At 42.7% G+C, this 21,596-nt stretch overlaps 4 protein-coding genes across 5 annotated transcripts; all 4 read left to right on the top strand.

Moving 5' to 3' along the window:
• The first annotated feature begins 1,971 nt into the window (after window positions 1-1,971).
• On the top strand, window positions 1,972-14,177 carry slc27a4 (solute carrier family 27 member 4). Of its 2 annotated transcripts, none has more exons than XM_037266579.1 (14): window positions 1,972-2,145; window positions 6,820-6,981; window positions 7,561-7,771; window positions 7,846-8,029; window positions 8,715-8,873; window positions 8,983-9,052; window positions 9,163-9,254; window positions 9,362-9,471; window positions 9,561-9,770; window positions 10,043-10,169; window positions 10,252-10,389; window positions 10,453-10,617; window positions 10,695-10,841; window positions 10,921-14,177. In XM_037266579.1, the coding sequence occupies exons 1-14, from the start codon at window positions 2,042-2,044 to the stop codon at window positions 11,076-11,078; spliced, it is 2,037 nt and encodes a 678-aa protein (XP_037122474.1). In that variant the 5' UTR covers window positions 1,972-2,041; the 3' UTR covers window positions 11,079-14,177. The 2 variants fall into 2 exon arrangements, with proteins under 2 accessions (XP_037122474.1, XP_037122473.1); XM_037266578.1 differs by lacking the exon at window positions 1,972-2,145 and adding an exon at window positions 5,293-5,652.
• Window positions 14,178-14,829: 652 nt separating this feature from the next.
• ptgdsa (prostaglandin D2 synthase a) lies at window positions 14,830-16,538 on the top strand. The gene is made up of 7 exons (XM_037266658.1): window positions 14,830-15,063; window positions 15,444-15,583; window positions 15,647-15,723; window positions 15,813-15,923; window positions 15,987-16,088; window positions 16,260-16,288; window positions 16,376-16,538. The coding sequence occupies exons 1-6, from the start codon at window positions 14,845-14,847 to the stop codon at window positions 16,286-16,288; spliced, it is 678 nt and encodes a 225-aa protein (XP_037122553.1). The 5' UTR covers window positions 14,830-14,844; the 3' UTR covers window positions 16,376-16,538.
• A 146-nt stretch (window positions 16,539-16,684) lies between these two features.
• Window positions 16,685-18,041, top strand: LOC119131874 (protein AMBP-like). Its single transcript, XM_037266666.1, has 5 exons — window positions 16,685-16,934; window positions 17,010-17,152; window positions 17,283-17,359; window positions 17,417-17,536; window positions 17,903-18,041. Exons 1-5 carry the CDS (start codon window positions 16,833-16,835, stop codon window positions 18,013-18,015), a joined length of 555 nt encoding a protein of 184 aa, XP_037122561.1. The 5' UTR covers window positions 16,685-16,832; the 3' UTR covers window positions 18,016-18,041.
• Window positions 18,042-18,227: 186 nt separating this feature from the next.
• LOC119131855 (protein AMBP-like) lies at window positions 18,228-20,295 on the top strand. Its single transcript, XM_037266636.1, has 10 exons — window positions 18,228-18,406; window positions 18,517-18,656; window positions 18,747-18,817; window positions 18,963-19,079; window positions 19,155-19,256; window positions 19,323-19,369; window positions 19,514-19,604; window positions 19,672-19,839; window positions 19,900-20,067; window positions 20,146-20,295. Exons 1-10 carry the CDS (start codon window positions 18,290-18,292, stop codon window positions 20,166-20,168), a joined length of 1,044 nt encoding a protein of 347 aa, XP_037122531.1. The 5' UTR covers window positions 18,228-18,289; the 3' UTR covers window positions 20,169-20,295.
• Window positions 20,296-21,596: the final 1,301 nt, after the last annotated feature.

The raw sequence follows: 21,596 nt of genomic DNA on the forward strand, positions 1-21,596 counted from the left end.
CTCGGGGAAAAGTTAGCCAGTGATTTTCACAAACAGGCGTTTTCTTCACCTCAGGGCTGACTGGAGCTGAGTGCAAACTCGCTTCCGTCACTGCTGATTTCATCAGAGCTTTGACAAGGCTCCCATGGTAACATTTACTTCTTGTGCCGTTTGACTTGAATCACAAAGCACTTGCTGGATCACCTGTTCTTTTATTTTAAACGTGTCACATGGAACAAACAGCTTGGAGCAGACAGCTGTGGAAAAACACCCAAATATGGTTTGTGAGTAGAAAAGAAGAGCAGATGTGGTCTCGTTATGACCAGGAAGCATAAATAAAAGCTAATATGCAACACCAACATTTTCGGAGTAATTCCGCCCCTGTTCGTGTGCAGATCAAGAATCTCTCCAGTGACACGTCAACTAATTTAAATTAATTGGTTTCCATTTAATTTGACATCATTTGATTTCTGCAGCTTATCTCTGCAGGACACACTGCAAACCTCGCCTGTCAGATGTTTAGTTTGAATCTCAGCTCTGGTTTCTTATGTGGAGTTTGCTCTGGCTTTGGCAACACCATTTTTACAAGCAATAACATTCAAAATGTTCCTTTCTCTTTTCTGCTGACAGCTGTCTCGGCTAGTTGTCTTAACTAAAGCCTTTTGAAAATGATCTTTTGCCCTCATTTTGTTGAATTAAAGAGCACAGTCATGATAGTACACTTTTCTTACACATGGGCTTTCTGTGTTTGCGCCGTAATTGTGTAAATGAGCATTAACCATTTAGATGCAAATTCATCAGCAGTGAAAGTGTATTTTTGTGTTTGTGTATCAACGTGCGCCCATTGTTTGTTCCTCTTTGCACATCTCCAGCAGTGCAAATTAGATGCAGCACAGTAGAGTAGCTGGGATGGCCATGAATTATGAAGATGATATATAGATATGAAGCTTTCCAAAAAAAGCCGCTAACCAACGTTGCCTTCCCAATCACTGCTTTTTTCCAAATGAGGATTTTGGAAAAAACTAATTATCATGTGTATTTTTCCCTCTTATCGACTGCATCATCTAAACATTTGATGCAGCTCTTATGAACTGGATCTAATTAGATTTTGAACGTGTACCAAATGTTGTCCAGTGAGTGCACACCAGTGCATCAACAAAAACAGCTGCTCCATACATATTTGTTGGGAGTGTTTATGGGGTACAACCCATCTCGCATGAGCCATTAGCAGCCGGTGTGTGTGATCTTTCTAAAAGGAGACAAAGTCTATGTCTCCTGTCTGAATTTTTCATTCCCACCCTCTCTGTCTTTGTACAAACTAATAAATAAGCAATGAATCCCGAGGACATAAAACCGAATGGACTTGATTTTATGTCCTGCATTGCCGGAAGCGGCACATTTTCTCCAATTTTTGTTCTCGCTCCATGAAGCCTTCCCTCTTTCTGTGTTTTTAAAGCTAAATCTTTCACCGTCTTCCACTTCTGCTTACCCAGTGATCCGTGAGGAGAATCTCTAGCCTCCAACGTGTGTTGCAACAGTAAAAGTCTTAAATTCTGTGTGTGTGTGCGTTGCATGCACTACTTGACCTTTGCTTTGTTAATCCACCAGTGATTTAGATTTAGAGCGCCGGTAGTGGTGAATCAATCTGAAAGGCAGTTTTAGCTTCAGATCTCCAGAGAGGTCTCAGTGTGTAGATTAACACCCGAGTATAGACTGCACAGTATGTCAACTTTAGGGCAAAGGAAGAGGGACTCAAGTGTCAGGAAATGAATCGGTAATATGTTGCCCTCTGGTGGTTGCACTAAAAAGTACTTTTAAATGCAGTGTGTTAGTTATTAGTCATAAAATGTTTATGTACTTTTGTTTCCATAATAATGCTTCCCAGCAGCACTCGCCTTTCTTCTACGTAACATTTCTTTTTCGGCCGCCGTAGTTTTCAGTTTCTAAAGCTCCGCCTATCAAGTTTTGACAACCAATCATATTAAAGAGTGACCACAACCCGCCATGTGTGCACTTCCTGTTTCTGTGTTTAAACACGAGCGAGCTACTTGTTAGTGTAAATATGAATTCTGAGCAATTGTCTGAAGATATCGGGGAACAAAATAACTCCGCAAGCCCAATTTCGACACCAGAAGGGAATGATTTAAAAAGAGGACTTTTGAAAAGGTTCGTATTTTTACGTTTGCTTGCTTGTCTATAAGTTAGACGGTGTCCTGTTAGGCCATTTCAAAGACTGCCATTTTATTTCTTTTTAAGCTGTATTGTGTAACATATTTTCTTTATATAATCTATTTATTTACTGTTCAGTTCCAACATACGAGCGACCTAGAGTTGCCTTTCACTTTAAAAATCATTCTTCTTACAGAACTTCTTTCTCAAAAATGAGGAAAGTACATTCCAACTTCAAATCACCGGTACGTAGCCGCCTCAAATCCAAACATATTTCTCAAATATAAGGATACGTTTATTTTGTTTACATCACAGGGTCAAATAACTAAGTCTTGTAAAGTTAGTCCTGAAGAAGAGGTGGAAGAGCTTGAGAAAAGGTCAATGAAGTTGGATACTGAGATTGCACAACTGGAAATGGAGTGAGTACAGTTGCTTTTGAAATTATGAACATGTAATGCAGGTGGCTTATTTGCGTATTTATTTCAGGGGACAAATAGAAGATAAGACCATGTAATTCATGTTCAGTCTTCAGTCTGTCTAAAGTAAAGTTGTCTTTTGCCAGAGGATACAACGTGGAGGAGCTGGACTGTCACATTGATATGCTGCATGAGTACAACGACATCAAGGACATTGGACAGTCCCTCTTGGGCAGAATAGGTATGAAAAATGATCATATACACACTGAAGATCAATACTATGATGGATGTACCTCCAGGTATAAAACTAGTGAAGTGTTTCTATGGTTCTGGAAAGTGTCTGGAAATTATTGGATTGACATGAACAAAAGAAAATGTATATGCAGAGTACTGATTATGCAACCATGATTCCAGGGGCGAGTTGACCTCTAGCAACATTAAAAACAATGTTTGGGAACATTTGGGACAGCTGTTTAGAGGAAACACACTTTATGGCTAATATGCAAGCCTGGTAGTATCGCAATTAAACAACCATCTCCTGTAGAATGAATGTCTTTTTCAAAAAGGTTCATGTTAATTCCAATGAAAATTCTTTGCAATATGGAGAAAGGTATTTTGGGTAATCTCCTTTTGCACCGCTTGTGTAGGAAATTTGGCAAACGGAAAAATCTCTTTTTTTTGCCATTCATTGAATTAAAATTGAATTGTAATTCTGCAGTCAACCAGTAGAGGCCACTAAAGTATTGTTTTTTCTCCAGAGGATTTGAATGAATCCCAAGGGTTACCTTTGTACAGTATTAAGCCTGGCTGAAAATGAGGAAGGTTATCGAATCGAAGACTGTTAGGAAAGTTTGGATGAATCATAGGCTTGTCTAGTATGTATCATCAGAGGTGATGGACCTTTTACCCACTTTAGCACATAAAATGTGACAAGATGACATCTCCACCAGTTCTATTTTCGGTTTCACACATATATATATATACTTCCTATGCTTATCATGACGCATCCAGCATTTTTTGAAAGCTCAATAATGACTTCTTTGTAAATAGAGGTAACATTTCCCTTCCAGCACAATGGCCCTCATTTACCACTTAGGCACAATCGCCATCTCTGTCCATCATTTCCACACGTGTACAGTCTGACACAAACACACAGAAACTTCCTCCCTTCGGACTTCGCTCGTTCATTTGTGTTTCACAAAGAGCCCACGCTTGGACACGCCGTTTGACGCGCTACACGGCGTCACTCTGGGGGCCGGCATGGGTGGGCGGCCTATAGTGAGAGAATGGTGATGTGAGGAGATGCTCTGCAGCACTCGCCGGAGACAACTGTCACTTTGTCTCTCGCCATGTGCATCTGTCAGCCACAGCATTGGACATCTTTTTTTCTTTCAAACCACAAATGCACGGGTGTCGAGATGACTTAAACTATGAAAACAAAATGCGGCATGCTTCATCCAGCACAAAATAGTTGTTTAAAGCCATTGGGTTGTTGGAACACCCGAGATGTCAGCCTGGTCAGTGTTTTGTAGTTTATTTTAAGAAGACAAGAGGGAGGGGTGACCCTGACATGAGTCAAAGGCAGGTTTAACTCCTCCTGCTTTTCTGTGTCTTGCAGCTGCTCTACGCGGGACCACTGTACGAGACCTCTACAGCCACTTTGGTCTGGAACTGGAGGACTAACAGTAAAAAAAAAAAAAAAAAAAAAAAGAAAACAGTTTTGAAAAGGTTTGAAAGTATAGCACACAGTTTAAGTTTATTTGGACAGTCATCTAAACAAGACTCTATGGGACCATAGCTACTTATGTTTATTTATTTTAATAATAGTGTCATTTAAAATATGTTAAAGCATAGCATGTTATTGGTTTCAGTTGTCAGCATTTAACAAATAAGCCGCTTTGGATAAAGTTGTGCAGATAGTACAGATCCACAAAAAAGTTTCCTCGTGAAATTAAATCACTAATTCAGTTCGGCTCGTCTGACATGTTGAGTATAGACAGAGTCGGTCGGGTGTGTCCTTATCTATCCTGAAACAGTTAGCGGGTTTTCTCCACGAGAGCAGCACAGGCATTTTTGTGGCCTGTAATAGTGCTGTGTATAGCCCACAATATTCTTGGGTCTACTTTTAAGGCTAAAAGTGATCTTGTGTTCTTATCTTGAGTCATAGCGGTAGATCCGTCCCAGCAGATAATGTATTAAAATTTATCTCTTTAGACTTTGGTATTGTTGAAGACACCACCAAGACAAAATGTTGATAAGGCACTAGTTAAGAGTGACAGTGAGATAAGTGACACTTTGCAATGTGAATGAAAATTGTTTATTAAATTAAAGGTTGATCAACGTTATTAGTTACACTGCACGTGTTGAAACGTTTCACTTGTTGAATACTAATAATGAAATATTTTAAGGACTGTGTTTCAGGATACTCAAATTATGAGTCCACGCATGCGCATTGGTGAACACAGCGACCGTAACGCATGCGCTGTCGGCAGTGCTTGTTAAACTCCCCCCCTAGTTCCGCATCGGGGTCTTTTTCACTACCGGGTGCACAAATGCTCTGTGTCAATGAACAGCAGCAGCGGGCGGTAACAAGCGGGCAGGCCTCGCCGCATTTTCCTTCCCGTCAAGCTCTTTGCCCCTGCCTAGCCGTGACGTCGGCAAGAATACAAGACTTCGATTTGTCGAGATCCCTGTCAATCACCGCTTATTCTCACGGCTCTGGCTGCAAGCTGCCCGCGGTGGGCGGGGGCTTGATGCGAAAACTATAAGGTCATTTGAATTACGACAACGCGAGGGCTTCATCAAGCAACAATGAAGCTAGAAAACATCGCGCATCGGCATAATGGACGAATGATGCTCGCCGGGTCAAAGTCGACACGCTCAGCCAGGCCAATCGGAACGGAGGCGCTGTGCTATTAACAAGAGGGAGGAAGATCCCCGGTGCGCGTATTCGTTTCCGTGCGTCTCAAGCGGCCGTGCGCGAGGCGGAGGAGGAGACCAGCAGCAGGCTGGCCTGTAAGCCGATCAAGAAGCTTCGCGTCTGGGATTTCTTTTTTTTTTGGCATATTACACGCTGTGACCGGGCCAGGTGAGAGGCGTTTGTGTCCGAGTGCGTGTAACAAAAGATTGACGTGATGATGACCGTGCGCTTGTCCTCTGTCAACCTTGTGAGCGATCAGTGCGCTAAACCCATTTGACTGAGAGCTCGTTCGACCGCTTTACGCAGCTCCGGCAGCGATACGGCACATCCGCTGTGTTTTTTCGCGTTATTATACCGCACCAAGCATCCATCCACCCATCTGTATCATTTGCGTCTCGATTGCGCATGGCAGCACCTTCAGGTTGGACCTGCCCGACCACACGATCTCTCGAGGCCCTGTGTAAACGCGCACATGGCATACTCGCTGCCATCCCACAACTGCAATATGATGCTGCGCGCAAATTTCCGGGTGCAACAACAACCGCTTACCTCGCCGCTCACATCTACGTTTTAAGGAAGAAGGAAGGCAAAGAGCTGACGAATATCGTCAGAATGCAACCTTCCATGACGCTCGATGATAGCCCGGCGGCTACGTTTTTTAATGTATATGACTGCATCATGAAAAGTTAACTTCATCCCGAGGTGTCATCGGATACCTTCCCAGCTGTCACTTCACACATGTGACCTCCACCAGGGAGACTATAGGTTTTCTCTTTTAATCAATTAGCTAAAGATTCTAATTTGGTAGTTTGCCAATATCGAACCTGCATCATTGAGGTTGTTTGTTCGAGGCTGTTTGATCAATGAGCGAAACACGCACAGAGTTGATTCTTTGATGCTTACTAAGGTTTGAGGTAATTGCGAGGTACTGACGTGCCCCCACGATTTGTTTCTAGACATTTATGTGACGGGGCACTCGGGGTGACCGGACGCGCTCTGTCCTCTGGGTGGACGCTATGATCGGGCGGGGTCTGATCGGTGTCCACTTATAGTGATTCCACTCGTATGCACGGTCCAAAACACCAAATTAATGAATGACATCATGTCGGGTAATCTGACATAACGACAGTCATGAACGCCCCACAAAAACTTTTAGGTCAGCTGTGTTACCTTAGAAAAAAATGCAGAGTAGCATTTTAATCCGACCATTTTATTAAGAATGTGTGTTTTGCGGCAATCCAGCACAATAAAAAGTCTTATCTCATGTAACCTTTCTTCAACTGGGCTGTTTTCTTGTCACACCTTTGACCCTTTGACACGCTTACGTCATTGCAGGATGCTGCGTTTAGCGTGTTGCACAGCCCTGCTGTTTGTCTTGAGGCTGCTGATTGGCCTGCCCTGGTTCCAAGTCCTGCCAGCCATCCTCATCTTCTACCTGGGTAGCGGAGGATGGCGCTTCCTGCGGATTTTCGTCAAAACAATCGGCAGAGACTTGCAGTAAGTTTTGAGTCAAGTGAATTTAAAAATCCCAGCTTCGCCAGTGATCATGAAGCAGAAGTATGAATTTCATCTTAGTCATTGGCTTGGATTAAATGACAGAGATTCTTTAGGAACTTTGTGGCAGAGCAGGTTAGTGCATAATGGCAGTTGAATAGGAAGAGCAAAACATTCTTCCCTAATGTGATACTGTTGACTGATGTCATCAATCACTCCTTTTGTAAACTAAGCAGTTGTGATTAAGTGGAAGAAATTGTGAAATTTGAATGGCTGCAGTGGTAACTAGTTTTGCTGATGTAGCAATAATTATATGGCACTCTATTATCGGGACCTTTACACCGTTGCTGCGTACGTGAAATACCAAGTGCAAGGTTTCCGTTTTGCCCCTCGGACCATCACCTTTTTTATTGCAGGTGTTGTCATCGTCACTATCCTAGATAAAAAAAAAAAATTATCGTATAGTTGTTTTCTTACCATCATCACACATGAATGGAATCAATTATATCATTGTTTTGATATTAAAAGTTTTTGTTTAAAAGCCTTCTATAGATGCCAATGAGTCCTTTTTTTTTTTTTCAGCGCGGCAGTGGTGCTGCTGCGGGTCAAGATGAACGTCAAACGCCACTTACGGCAGAACAACACTATCCCCGCCATCTTCGCCGAGACGGTGCGTCGTCACGCCGACAAAACGGCGCTGATCTTCGAAGGCACCGGCGAGACGTGGACCTTCCGACAATTAGACGAGTACTCCAACCGAGTGGGCAACCTGCTGCTCCAACGCGGCTTTCAAGTACGGCAAATCCAGATTTGTAAACGACTCGCAGTGGTTTGACGTTCACTCCATTTCTTTGTCTCAACCCTCAGGAGGGCGACGTGGTGGCCGTTTTCATGGAGAACAGGTCCCAGTATGTGGGACTGTGGCTTGGCATGGCCAAGATTGGAGTGGAGGCCGCCCTCATCAACTTTAATTTGAGACTCGAGGCCTTGGTGCACTGCGTAACCATTTCCAAAGCCAAAGCGGTGGTGTTTGGATCTGAGCTGACTGATGGTAAGGAGCGTTTGCTAGCTAGCGGGAAAGCTAGCTGAAACACCGTTGCATCCGTTGACGTGCGTTGCTGAGTGCTTTGGCACGAGACGTTAAGTGGAGCACAGAAAATGTACGGCGCTCTTATAATATTGGGGGGGCGGGGCCTCGCTTTGGTATCAGCCAATGGAGCTTTTAAATGGCTCATGAAAGAATGATGGAATGTCAGCACACAACATTCTCTTAAGACTAAAAACAGTGAAAGCGATAAGATTGGGAGTTTGCTTCTGTAGCTGAAAGCGTCTTGAACTCATAGCAAGTTACTAAGCCTTATTTGAGTCGGTTGCTAAGTGACTTGTTCAGTCTCTGACTAATATTAAGATTTAATTAAATGAACTCTAAACAATTCATAAATGAACAAATAACCTTTCCTATGATGTCATTCTCTTACCTGCAGTATTTTTTGCTTTTAAACATTCGAAGCCGCATTACAGTCGGACAACTGCACGCCAGCGTTGTGGAGTGCTCATAAATTAGTCATTAATGCCTCGTGGCACTTTTTTGAGTGACTGCCCAATGTTAAAATAAAAAAGGTGCTGAAGTCAGCGGTTTTGCAGAGTCATTTATTTGATGGCTACTTTGCATCGAATCCTCCACATCTTCTTAATGATTGTATCTGTTTTTAAAATAAGTGCTTTGTTTCCTCCAGCTGTGTCCGAGGTTCACGTTTCAATGGGGAAGACGGTGCAGATGTTTTGCGCCGGAGATTGGGACCCCAAACGGGTACCTCAGGGTACCGAGTGCCTCGAGCCGCTGCTGGCCGCTGCCCCGTCGCACCTGCCCAGTCGACCACAACGCTGCTTCACAGGTAAGAAGGCCACGCCAAATCAAATATTTCTGAAACAGTCACGTAGTCGCATCGGCATGCAGAAAAACCTTTCCACCACTCCCTGTGATCTCACTGCTTTATTTTGCAGATCGCCTCTTCTACATCTACACGTCAGGAACCACCGGGATGCCTAAAGCGGCCATTGTTGTGCACAGCAGGTAGGAAGCAAGCGGTTTTGATTTATACGTTTGGCTTTTCGTGCACCAAGCACAAAGAGTGCTGCAGCAAACATAGTTTTAACTTGACTCTCACATTCCTCTGGTCAAAGGTATTACCGCATGGCCGCTCTGGTGTATTACGGTTTCAGGATGACGCCGGATGACGTCTTGTACGACTGCCTTCCACTCTACCACTCTGCAGGTAAACAAGCTTCTGTATTTTGACTTGTTTACAGTAAATAAAAATAAACAGTAAATTAAAAAAAAAAACTTTTACTGTCCACCTGCTAATGTCTCTGTTGTTGACAGGTAACATTGTGGGGGTGGGCCAGTGTATAATCCATGGCATGAGTGTCGTCATCAGAAAGAAGTTCTCTGCCTCCCGTTTCTGGGACGACTGCGCTAAGTACAACTGCACTGTAAGTAAGCACACAAGTCATTTATTTTATCTTGAGCATGTTTATTTCCTTCTTTGAAGGCAGACCCGTGTTCTCTTCTTGTCCTTCAGATTGTTCAGTACATAGGTGAGATTTGCCGCTACCTGCTCAACCAGCCGATACGCGACATGGAAAAACGGCACTGTGTGCGCATGGCGCTCGGGAACGGCCTGCGTCAGTCCATATGGGAGGAATTCATGACGCGATTCAACATTCCGCAGATAGCCGAATTCTATGGTGCAACTGAGTGCAACTGCAGCTTAGGAAACTTTGACAACAAGGTAGGCGCTTGAGATGTGAGGAACCTGATTGTTTGAGGTCTGGTGAATGGCTGTGTCACTCGAAGAAAAATTGAAAAACATCCAAAAGTCAATTGCTTGGCACCCGAGGAGTGGGCGGCTGAGCATATTTCAGGGGGGGCTAGTGCCCCTCACATAACCCCCTCTAGCTCCGCCAGTGAATGTGAACAGAAAGTTGTTTCCTGACATGGCATGAAGACAAGTTTTGCACCTGTGGTTCTCAATTCTGTTCTTGATCCTTGGGTGTCCTACAGGTGGGAGCGTGCGGCTTCAACAGTCAAATTCTACCCTTCATCTACCCCATCCGACTCGTAAGGGTAGATGAAGAGACTATGGAGCTCATCCGAGGGCCCGACGGTGTCTGCATTCCCTGTAAACCCGGTGAGTGGCTTCATCATTTCTGGATACTATTCATGAAAACAAATCTGCTAAGTCCTCACTCTCCAAATGTTCATCTGTTTAGGCGAGCCTGGTCAATTGGTGGGCAGGATCATTCAGAATGACCCTCTCCGCAGGTTCGACGGTTATGTCAATCAATCGGCAACCAGCAAGAAGATTGCTCAGAGTGTCTTCAAGAAGGGAGACAGTGCTTATTTATCCGGTAAGTGTGTACTGCCTCGACGCTATGCAGTTCTTTGGGTTTGATATTTTATCTTCTCACCAGGCGACGTGCTGATCATGGATGAGTGCGGCCACATGTACTTCAAGGACAGGACGGGAGACACGTTTCGCTGGAAAGGAGAGAACGTCTCCACCACCGAGGTGGAAGGGACACTCAGCAGGCTGCTTGACATGAAAGATGTTGTGGTCTATGGGGTGGAAGTACCTGGTAAAATCTTAATACTGGTTTAAGTCATCTGTTCTGACTTGAAAGGTTCACAGGAAGAATCTCCATTGTTTATTTAGGTGCAGAAGGGAAGGCTGGGATGGCCGCCATCGCCGATCCAAATCACTCCTCTGACCTGGAAAAGTTTGTGAAGGATCTGGACAAGGCTCTTCCTCCATATGCCAGGCCGGTCTTCCTCCGCTTTCTCCCAGAAGTCAACAAAACTGGTAAAAGTGCTCCCCTTTTTTTTTTTTCTGTACATTCTCATTCATTTGAAATCCTAACATGTGTTTTCTATCTTGACAGGAACGTTTAAATTCCAGAAAACGGATCTTCGACGAGAAGGCTTTGACCCTAAAGCGGTGTCAGACAGACTGTACTTCCTGGATTCCAGCAGAGGGCGCTATGTGCTGCTGGATGAGGAGTTGTACCGCTCCATACTTTCAGGGAAACATAAATTGTGATAACGGAGCTTGCCTCGACATCTCCCAACGTGTATGTATGCACACGCTCACACGCAAACGGATTCAAAAATGAAGATTTGTGATCAAGATGGAAAATTCCAGCAACTGAAATAGCCACATCCCCGGAGCCCCATTTTGGATTGCTACAACACACACAGCAGTGCTCTCCCTTCATCCCCTGCTGAAGTCTCCCTAGCGACCCCTTTGGCTACCTCAGTTATAACACATACATGAAGCCAGTAACCAGATATATCTGGTAGCTTGAAACCAACCACATTGAGTCTGTTTTTGCTGGACCGCCCAAAAAAAAAAAAAAACAGGACACACATGCACAAACACACACTTGAAGGATGCTGAGAGGGATTGTGACATCAGAGAAGTCGTCTGTCTTCTTTTTTTTTTTTTTTTGTCTTTTGACTTGCAAAAAGGCTCCAAGTGAGCTTCGTCAACTTTGGCTGACACCGGACGACATGTGGAAAAGGCATCAAGTGTTGTGGAGCGCAATACTCGGAAAACACCCCGCAGGAGCTGATGTGATTCAAAGCGTTTTAGTCAAATAAGTTGCACCAAATATTTTCTTTGTTTACATATTTAATGGGAATGTAAGTTATTTATGTTCGCCATAGCCATCAAAAATGTCATTTTTGTTTGACAACATCTCTCAAGCTTTATTTGTATGCAGTTGTGCTGCAGAAAGTACATTTTTTGTGAGGTTTGTTTTGTGACTCCAAAGGCGTAATGCAAACACACTGAAACAAAATCGTGACGTAATGAATTTATAGTATCGTTTGAATTACAATGAATAAAGTTGCAATATAACTAGTACATGTGTCAAAATTACAACAATTCTCATTATGGCTTTTAACATTACGACTTAATCTGTTCTTGCAACATCCCAACTAAGTTCTAGGAACAATGTGATCTTGTTCTAGTAACATTGCAACTTATTTCTTGTAATTTCACGACAATTTACGATAATTAGTTTCATTCTTGTAAAGGTACAACTCAATTTTCAGAACCATGCGACTTTTCCGGTCACATTACAATTAATTTCTCTGAAGGTTATGACGTTGTAACATTCCAAAGCATTTTTTGTGACATTACATTTTGTCCCCCACCCCTTGTTTTGTTTTTTTTGTTTTTTTTTTTAGTGTGGCCCAAATACTCCTTTGTGCATAACTGACTCTGGCAACGTAACGCTATGCGGCTTTGTTCAGTTAGACAGCACTTTTTGTGTGTCTGTGTTTGAAGGAAACACATTTTTAATGAACAAGATCCAAAGACGGTTCGAGTAGGAAAAAACTGGGAAAGTCCAAAATGTCTTTATTGTATTTTTTTTTTGCAGTGTCTGTCATCAGCGGTTGTAAAGGCATGAATGCGCATCGTCAAGCAGTGCCTTACTTGTGATTCGCAGGCCCTGACCCACTGGCATCCAGAAAGTACAAAATATGAAGTGTGGTTCTCAGGGTCGCTTTTTTTTTTTTTTTTTAATTCAGCATCTGTCTCCAAATGTTTTGTCCCTTTTTCTTCTTCAGGTGCACCCACCAAAACGTCCGGTCCAACTGGCTAAATGATCAAATCCTTCATGTTTATGTTTGTAGCTCTGTTTCATTCCTTGCTCCGTCCAGCAAACATTTTTCCTTTTTACATTCTTGCAACCATAAAAAAAGAGAAGAATGCAAACTGGAGTGGTTTCTTGTCATGCACTTTGAGACGTGTGACAAGAAACCAAACTGCGTTTACCCATCAGCTGAGTTTTTTTTTTTTTTTTGTCTGCTCCACTTCCTACTGGTAATAATAAAAATGTAAAAAGACGGTGATGGATAGCAACGTTTATCTCATGGGAGCACTTGAGGGCTGTAAATGATGCTTCCAAGGGTCAACTTTGACCCATGAAGGGGGCGCGTGACTCAATAGCCTTACAGGAGCAGCACACTAAAATGTATGGTTTCCATTTTCACATTTTTTTATGATTTTAAATTATTATTTCTGAGAAACTATTAATTATATTTTGATCTGTCAATGTTTGTGTATTTTTCATGTCGTCTTTGTGTGAAATTTTTGATTTGTGTGATTATTTTTTCACTGTTGGGAAGGGTTCATGCCTAAGTGGAAGACAATCTGCTGCAAACATATATGTGTAAGATTTCTGAAATGGTCTCATTTTAAGCTAAATAGTTTTTGGAAATTCTGTGTTGGAATTTGACTGAAGGTGTCATGCAGTAAAAGGGAATGCATGTTTTGATTTTGAGACTTGTAGGATAAAAAGGGGTGCTGCGTTCACAAAAATATCAAATTACAGTACACTTAATAGCCCCTTGTCACATTCTAGTTGAAATCACACTGGTCATGCAAATTGTGAGTATTTTTGTTGTTTTCATTTTGTTTTGTTTCAATGATGAGCAATCGTTTTAGTGTTATCGAAGGCTTGTGGAGGAGATGTGCACTCGAGAGACCAACCTATTAGTATACAAACAATTTAAAAAGTATTTTCTTTTTCTTGTGTTGCACTGTGATTCCATGAGTAAATACGAACACATCTAATGATTATAATTTATAGGAAATGTCCCTCTACTGGCTTTTGATTGGCCTTTTTAAATGATCGGAATCATCTGTAATATATATTCACCGTTTGTGTTCATCATCCAACACACAATTTAAAATTGAAAAGTGATTTAATACAATCTGCGAAACTTCAGTACAAACATTTTGAAGAACTACTGTACTGTATAACATGTTTATGTAGCACTCTTGTCTCTCTACCCCAATCAACACGTCCCAACCTTATTCTTGCACTTTTTATTTTTCCCCCATTAATGACATGAAGCGATGCTAGAGAAAGGAAAAAAAAATTGTACATGAGTGCTTTAAAGCTTTTTTGTTTATTTTGTTTTGAGATATGATGTCCCTGCACAGGTGGCAGCTCTCAGCTCACGCTGTGTGTGTGGAATATAAAAGGTGCGTGAAGTGTGCTGTGTGTCTGCGACACACACATCGATGTCCTCTTATCCACCATATTGTTGCATATGTGACTTTCAAGCAAATGAGAAAGGCTGTTGTGAAAAATGAAAGATCGTGAATAAAACCATGCAAATTCTTGACTCGTTGGTGACATATATCCTTTTCCCATAACGCTCCACTCAAAACATGTTCAGAAGATATAAAAAGTCCTTACTCAGCTTTTTTGTTGTTCAAATATTTTCCACTTTAACCTGTACAACTGAGTTTATTATGAGATAATGTAGTTGCATTAATATGCACACCCTTTTACAACTGGGATGTGGCTGTATTGAGAATTAAGCCTCCCACCATTTAGCGTACCCCAAATGAAGTTCAGATGTTCTAGTAGGCTTTACCCTGATGTTTGTTTTTCTTTCTTGCAGAAGCCGCTGCTGCTGATAATTCCTTCCACCGTGTCTAAGGCCCAATTCCAGCTGAAGAAAAACAGTATGATGCCACCACCAACATGGTGTTGATCTTGTGATCAGCAGGTTTGTGTATATCAACACTCATTTACAGCAAAAAAGAATGACCCAATAAGCCCAAATCTCATGACACCAAAGCTTTTTGTGCTTGTGAGGTCCCCACATGAACCTCAGCTGATACTCCAAAACCACAAAGCTATGATTTATTGCCCTCACTGAATTGATCAGAGCCAGACGCTTGTTTTGGCTTCTCCAACTCTTGGCCCCCGTTTCCTGCTCCCTGCTGCTGCTCAGCCGTGATTGGCTGACCACTGGGTGGGTGGATCGCACAGAATAAACAAATGTCGCTGCAGAGAGGATTTGAGTCCACTTGGATCACAACTCGCTCCCGTGCCCCGTTTTTGCAGCTCATCCACCTCACCTCAGTCCATTATATCCGCTCCCCCGCCCCCCTCCACGCCACCATGAGGACCGCCGTGGTGGCTGTTGCCATGGTGATGTTGTGTACATCGATGGCGAGCAGGGATGTGAGGCCGCAGAGGGATTTCAACTTGCAGAGGGTACGTTCGACTTCACGTTCTTTTGAGGACATTTATTTTGCGTACAATAATTGCTAGGAATTTGAGAAATAAGTACAAATTTTTTTTTAAAGACCAGCAGGCTGTATTATTAATAATCCAACAAGTAACTTTAATATCTCTGACAAACTATTATGTTGTGTGTTCTCAAATAATGTTCCTTTTTGTTGTTTTGTAATCAAGCTCTTGCTTTGACATTGACTAAAACTCTGCTGGCTATCCTAAATGACCTTGAATGTTATCTTAAAAGATAACACGAAACTGATTATTTAATGTTGGCCACAAATGACCTTTACTTTTACTCACTTTTGTGTACTTTTTTTCAGGCAGAATATGACTTATTTATGTTTGTGAGTGTTTAGTTTGCAGGTAGGTGGTACCGCGTGGGCCTGGCGTATGACTCGGCAAGCTTTGTCCCATACAGAGACAAAATGAAGGTCTCCCTGGGTGTCGTCACAACGCAGGCAAACGGCAACGTTAATCTCACAATGTGGGACGCCACGTAAGTGTTTTGGCGTTACCTACTTCTTATTTGACAGCGAGAATTTGACACTTTGTATTGTAGGCCTGCAGGATGTCAAAGTAAAATGTACTACTATGAGAAAGCAAATCTTCCAGGACAATTTACATACTTTAGTACACGTAAGTGACTCATTGCTTTTATTGGTCAGTGTGTTATGTTGGCTGTTTTCATAGGTGATTTTTTTTTTCTGGGGCTTTTCTATGCGTAGGTCACAACATGGTGAAGGACATCACTGTTGTGGACACAAACTACAGTGAATATGCAGTGGTGCTCAAACACAAAGTGTTTCATAGAGAGTACACCCAGGTGGCCCTCTATGGTGAGACACACATGCACAAGCGCACCAGCAGTAACGTCGCAATGATCACGTATTTGCTCGCAGGTCGCACACCCAGGGTGAGGGTTGACGTCATTCAGAAGTTTAAAGCCTTCGCTTTATCTCGAGGATTTCCAAGAGAAGCCATTCTCACTCCGCCGCTAGCAGGTATAAATTGGCAGGCAGCAATAAATAATTTTTGTGACTATTTTAGAACACATTGAAATGAAGGAACACACTGCACACGCCCTCAAAAAAAGAGAAAAATATATTTAAAAAATCATATTCTATTAAAATGACTGGATTAAAGTTATTGCATTTTTTTTTTTCAACCAACAGACAATTGCCCTCCATCACCTTCTGGATAAGTGAGTTAATTGATAATCAAATATTTAAATGCATGAGGATTCATCATGTATTCAGCACGTCTTCACTATGTGTGTTAAAATCTGCAGGTCCCTTGTTGCTTCTCCATTGTATTGACTTGGCCTTTTACCTGCCATCAGTTACTGTAAACACCTCTCTTTCAATAATAACCTGACTATGAGAATGATGATGTAAACAAATCTGCTGGTTCACATTCCCATGAATAAATCATTTACAGATTACAACACTATCCTCCAAACTGTGTCGTTGTTTTTGTTTCACTATTTTTGAGTATTATTGATTCCCAGTACGTGTCCATCCTTTAAATAACCACAAGGGGGCAGACAAACAAACGTTTGACAACGGTAGCACTCGATAAATTACCTTTTTTTTTTTTTTTTTTTTTTTTTAGTGGTAGAGTCTCGTTTCTTCTTGTTTACAAACGCAGACGCCTGCACACAGAACTTTGCTCGACCGCCTACATAAAGTCAACATGCCAATCTTAGCTTTTTTACGGGGGGTGAGTAACTTCCAGGCAGAGAAACTATGAAGCCAGGAATTCTGAGTTTGTTGGTTTTGTTTGTCTTTGACTGGATCCTGCATGGTGAAAGTCGAATCGTCCCTCAGGAGAGCTTTGATCTGGACCAAGTGAGCATAGCTCGAACCCAAATTTGATTGTTTTGCAACATAGTTCATGCTTCATGATATTATGCTTCCTTGCAGTTCATGGGGAAGTGGTACGAGGTGGCGGTTGTTTCTGACTGTCCTCATTATATGCAAAAGAAGAAGGGAAACCCCGTCATTGTCATTTTGGACCTGAAAGCCTCTCAGCAGGGGAACGTCACTGTGCTGGCCACAGTTCCCAGGTGAGGATGAAAGTACAGCTTTATGGTTTCAAATGAAGGGGAAAAAATATTAAAAGTCACCAGAAAAAAATAATACTCAAGCTAAAAAAAATTGTACTTAAATGCACTTGACTGTTTGTTTTTTGCATAGGAATGGCTCATGTCATCAGACATCCACTCAGTATGCTTCAACTGACACCGCAGGACAATTTTTCTACCACGTCCCAAGTAAGTTTCAATAACTGTCCATAGCCCACCACCACATCAACCATTATCTCCCTCAAGGGCTTGGCGTGGATGTTGACGCCTACGTAGTCCGGACGGACTATGACCAGTATGCCATGTTGGGGCTGCTGAGCACGGAGATAGCATCACAGAACAAGACGACCATCTTCAAACTTTACAGTGAGTTGTGATAATAAAATGTATCATGTTAAATCATTTTTAATATAATTTTAGCAAATGAACAATTAGTAATTAAATGATTAATTTTGCGAATTAAAATTGTATCATATTATTTGAAATAAAATTATTGCCTGAACAATTATTGCCTTAGCTCAAACTAGGGATGTCAGGATAGAATAACCCTAGTAAATAGCCAAGTTATAAATTCTACTAAATATATTGCATATTGTATTATTATTTTTTAATATAAAACATATAAAACATGATGTGCTAACTTATACCAATTCAACATAGTGTATATATTTCAATATTTGAGGCTGGTTTGTTATAAAAAAAAAATTGTGGTTGTGATTGTGTCTTTGTTAGATCGATCTTTGGATGTTAGGCAAGCCGTGCTGGACGACTTCCAGACGCTGGTCCGAACATATGGAATGAGGGATGACATCATTGTTAATGAGAACAAAGTTAATGAAACTTGACACACGACTCGACTCTGTTGTCTTGAGCCCGTCAGTAACTAAAATGATCAAGGTTAATTCCTAAAGCAAAAAGTAACAAGCACCACACACCACACATCAGTTATTCATTAATCCCTCAAATAATTACATATTGATTTAGCCAAAATTCTGAAGTCCGTCAGTGGACGAGTGGCAGAACTTTGCTCTTTCCCTTGTTTGCATTGTCTGCTGAGGCACACATATAACACAGGGTCAATGCTCCTCACATGAACCAGAGCATCGAAAGACTGTGATCATGCAGAAAGCTGTGTTTCTAGCTTTTACGCTAATCCTGGGATGGACCTGCAGCAGCCAGGCTCTGGTTCTCCCAGAACCTCTGTATCCTACGCAGGAGAACTTTGACCTAACCAGGGTGAGTGGCACTTCTTTCTTGAAGAAACTTCTACCTCCTCCTTTTTTTGCTCAGTACTGGACTAAAATGTGCTTTGCTACCAAAGTGTAGAATCAATATTTTTATTCCAGTTTTTAGGGACTTGGCATGATGTCGCTGTGGCCAAGACATGCCTTCATGATTGCCCCACGAAGGACTCCGCAATCGGCAATCTGGTGCTGCAGAAAGGTTCCGCTGAGGATAAACTGCAAATGACCAGAACAGTACTCAAGTCAGTGCATGTTGTTTTGTGCTTCATACACTTTTACAGCATGCGCAATTACTCACAATTGAAGATTTTTTCTTTCCCGTGTGTGTTTAGAAATGGGACCTGTAAGCACAAAAGTGGAGTCTATAATCTAACTCCAACACCGGGACGTTTTCGTTTTGCAAGTATGTTTCTCTCTCATCATAAATAAGCCACCGAGAACTAGAGTGGGGAAATTCCCAATGTTGTTATTTTGCAGGAAAGTGCTGTTCTCGGTAGCTCCAACGACTGTGACGTCCATTTGTGTGACTCTGCTTACTTTCGCCGCAGAGTTGGACGCCGAAGTGGACGCCTACGTGGTGCACACTAACTACGAGGAATACGCCCTCATGGTAATGATGAAGGAGGGATCATCGGGCCAGAACTGCACCACAGTGAAGCTTTACAGTGAGTGGACGCTCATGACGCAGCATCGCTTTGCTGGGCTTTATCCTCAGCCGGGTTGTTGCAATCTTCCCACAGGTAGGACCATGGACGTGAGGGACACGGTGCTGGATGACTTTCGAACGCTGGTCGGAGAACAAGAGATCAGCCACGACAACGTTGTCTTTAAACATAACAAAGGTATGGCACAAAGCAGTAACATTGATGCTTTCCGAATGGCAGTTTCTCCAGCAGATGTTTTTACAGGTGACTGTGTTCCTGGTGAGCAGGTGGAAGAACCAATTGTGGTCGAGGTAAGTTATTATTTCGTCAATATGCTCTGTTAAGTTAATTAGTGATGTGAGTGGAACTGCTTTGTATCTTTGTTATCAATAGTCAAGGGCGGAGCTACATATAAGAGGAAAAATATGTTCATGTTGTTCATGTTTGCGAGACAGAAGGTGAAGAGGGACGTAGAATCAACTGACCCGCTGGAAGAAATGGAATTTGTCGGTTCTGGTGACGACACCCTCATGTTCAACGGATCAGGTAAGAGCAGCAAAAATAAGAGTCAATCAAAAAACGTCAGAGGGTCAGATCTTTGTCATCCCCTCAGAGGCGTGCAGTCTAGGAGTGGAGGCGGGGCCTTGTTTTGGTATACACCAGCGCTACTTCTACAACTCCAGCGCCATGAGCTGTCAGATGTTCAACTATGGAGGTTGTCTGGGCAACAAGAACAACTTCAAGAGCGAGAGGGAGTGTCTGCAGAGGTGCCGCACTGAAGGTGAGCATGGGTGAGCTTAGTATTTTTTGAGATGCTGATGCCATTATTCCTTCCTTGCAGCGGTGTGTCGTCTCCCCCTGACCGCCGTGGCGTGCTCGGGTGAGCCCCTCAACTGGTCTTTTGATTCCATGCTGGGCGAGTGTGTGCCTTACAAAGCAGGCTTCTGCCAGACCAACGGCAACAAGTTCTACAGCAAGGCCGAGTGTGATGAGTACTGCGGCGTAAAAAGTGAGCAGGCCACACGCCGTTTGAAAGGCGCCTCGTGAAATATTTCATTTGATATTCTTTTTTTTTTCTCTTCAACAGATGCAATAGTCTTGGAAGACTAAGGGGAACATCCAAAGCTTTTTGACAGTCAAAATTCCAAACACCGACTGCAATTTATTTGTAGGGGAAATGTCTTTGGATATTATGCCAGAACACTTTGCAAATAAAGAAATGAAATGTGAAAATTAATGTCTTGTCAATTTCTTTTGAGCCTATCTTCAGCCAAGCTATGTAAGATTTCAAAGGAGGGCCAAGACAGTCATTAATCTCACTGCATTTATGCTTCCTTCAATTGGTGCACATGGCCAAATCAAACAGCCAATCAGGAGGTGGGGGTGAGGGCGGGTGTGGCACTTTTCACGTTCCTTTTAAGCTTTGACCATGATTTTTCCCTAATGAAGTGCCCTGTGGTTAGGTACGCCTGAAAATGGCGGTGTACCTAATGGAGTGTCCGAATGACGTCACAGATCAAACAGCCAATCAGAAAGTGGGGGTGAGGGCGGGTGTGGCACTTTTCACGTTCCTTTTAAGCTTTGACCATGATATTCCCTAATAAAGTGGCCTGTTATTAGGAACACCTGAAAATGGCGGTGTACCTAATGGAGTGTCCGAATGATGTCACAGATCAAACAGCCAATCAGAAAGTGGGGGTGAGGGCGGGTGTGGCACTTTTCACTTTCAGTTAAGCTTTGACCATGATTTTTCCCTAATGAAGTGGCCTGTGGTTAGGTACACCTGAAAATGGCGGTGTAACTAATGGAGTGTCCGAATGACGTCACAGATCAAACAGCCAATCAGAAAGTGGGGGTGAGGGCGGGTGTGGCACTTTTCACTTAAACCAGGGGTATCGACCTCCAGCCCTCGAGGGGCCGCGTTCCAATATGTTTTCCAAGTTACCCTCGTTAAGCGCACCTGCGTGAAAAGTTTTAGCTCCTTTCACGTTCTGCAGGAGCTAAAACTTTTCACGCAGGTGCACTTAACGAGGGAATTACACGGACACTCCATTAGGTACACCGCCATTTTCAAGTGTACCTAATAACAGGCCACTTTATTAGGGAAATATCATGGTCAAAGGTCACAGGTGTCAAGCTCTAGTCTTCGGGCCACGTTCCAATATGTTTTCCAAGTGACCCTCGTTAAGCGCACCTGCGTGAAAAGTTTTAGCTCCTTTCACGTTCTGCAGGAGCTAAAACTTTTCACGCAGGTGCACTTAACGAGGGAATTACACGGACACTCCATTAGGTACACCGCCATTTTCAAGTGTACCTAATAACAGGCCACTTTATTAGGGAAATATCATGGTCAAAGGTCACAGGTGTCAAGCTCTAGTCTTCGGGCCACGTTCCAATATGTTTTCCAAGTGACCCTCGTTAAGCGCACCTGCGTGAAAAGTTTTAGCTCCTTTCACGTTCTGCAGGAGCTAAAACTTTTCACGCAGGTGCACTTAACGAGGGAACCACACGGACACTCCATTAGGTACACCGCCATTT

The sequence above is a fragment of the Syngnathus acus genome, chromosome 12, assembly GCF_901709675.1.
Source record: "Syngnathus acus chromosome 12, fSynAcu1.2, whole genome shotgun sequence".
Lineage (NCBI taxonomy): Eukaryota > Metazoa > Chordata > Actinopteri > Syngnathiformes > Syngnathidae > Syngnathus > Syngnathus acus.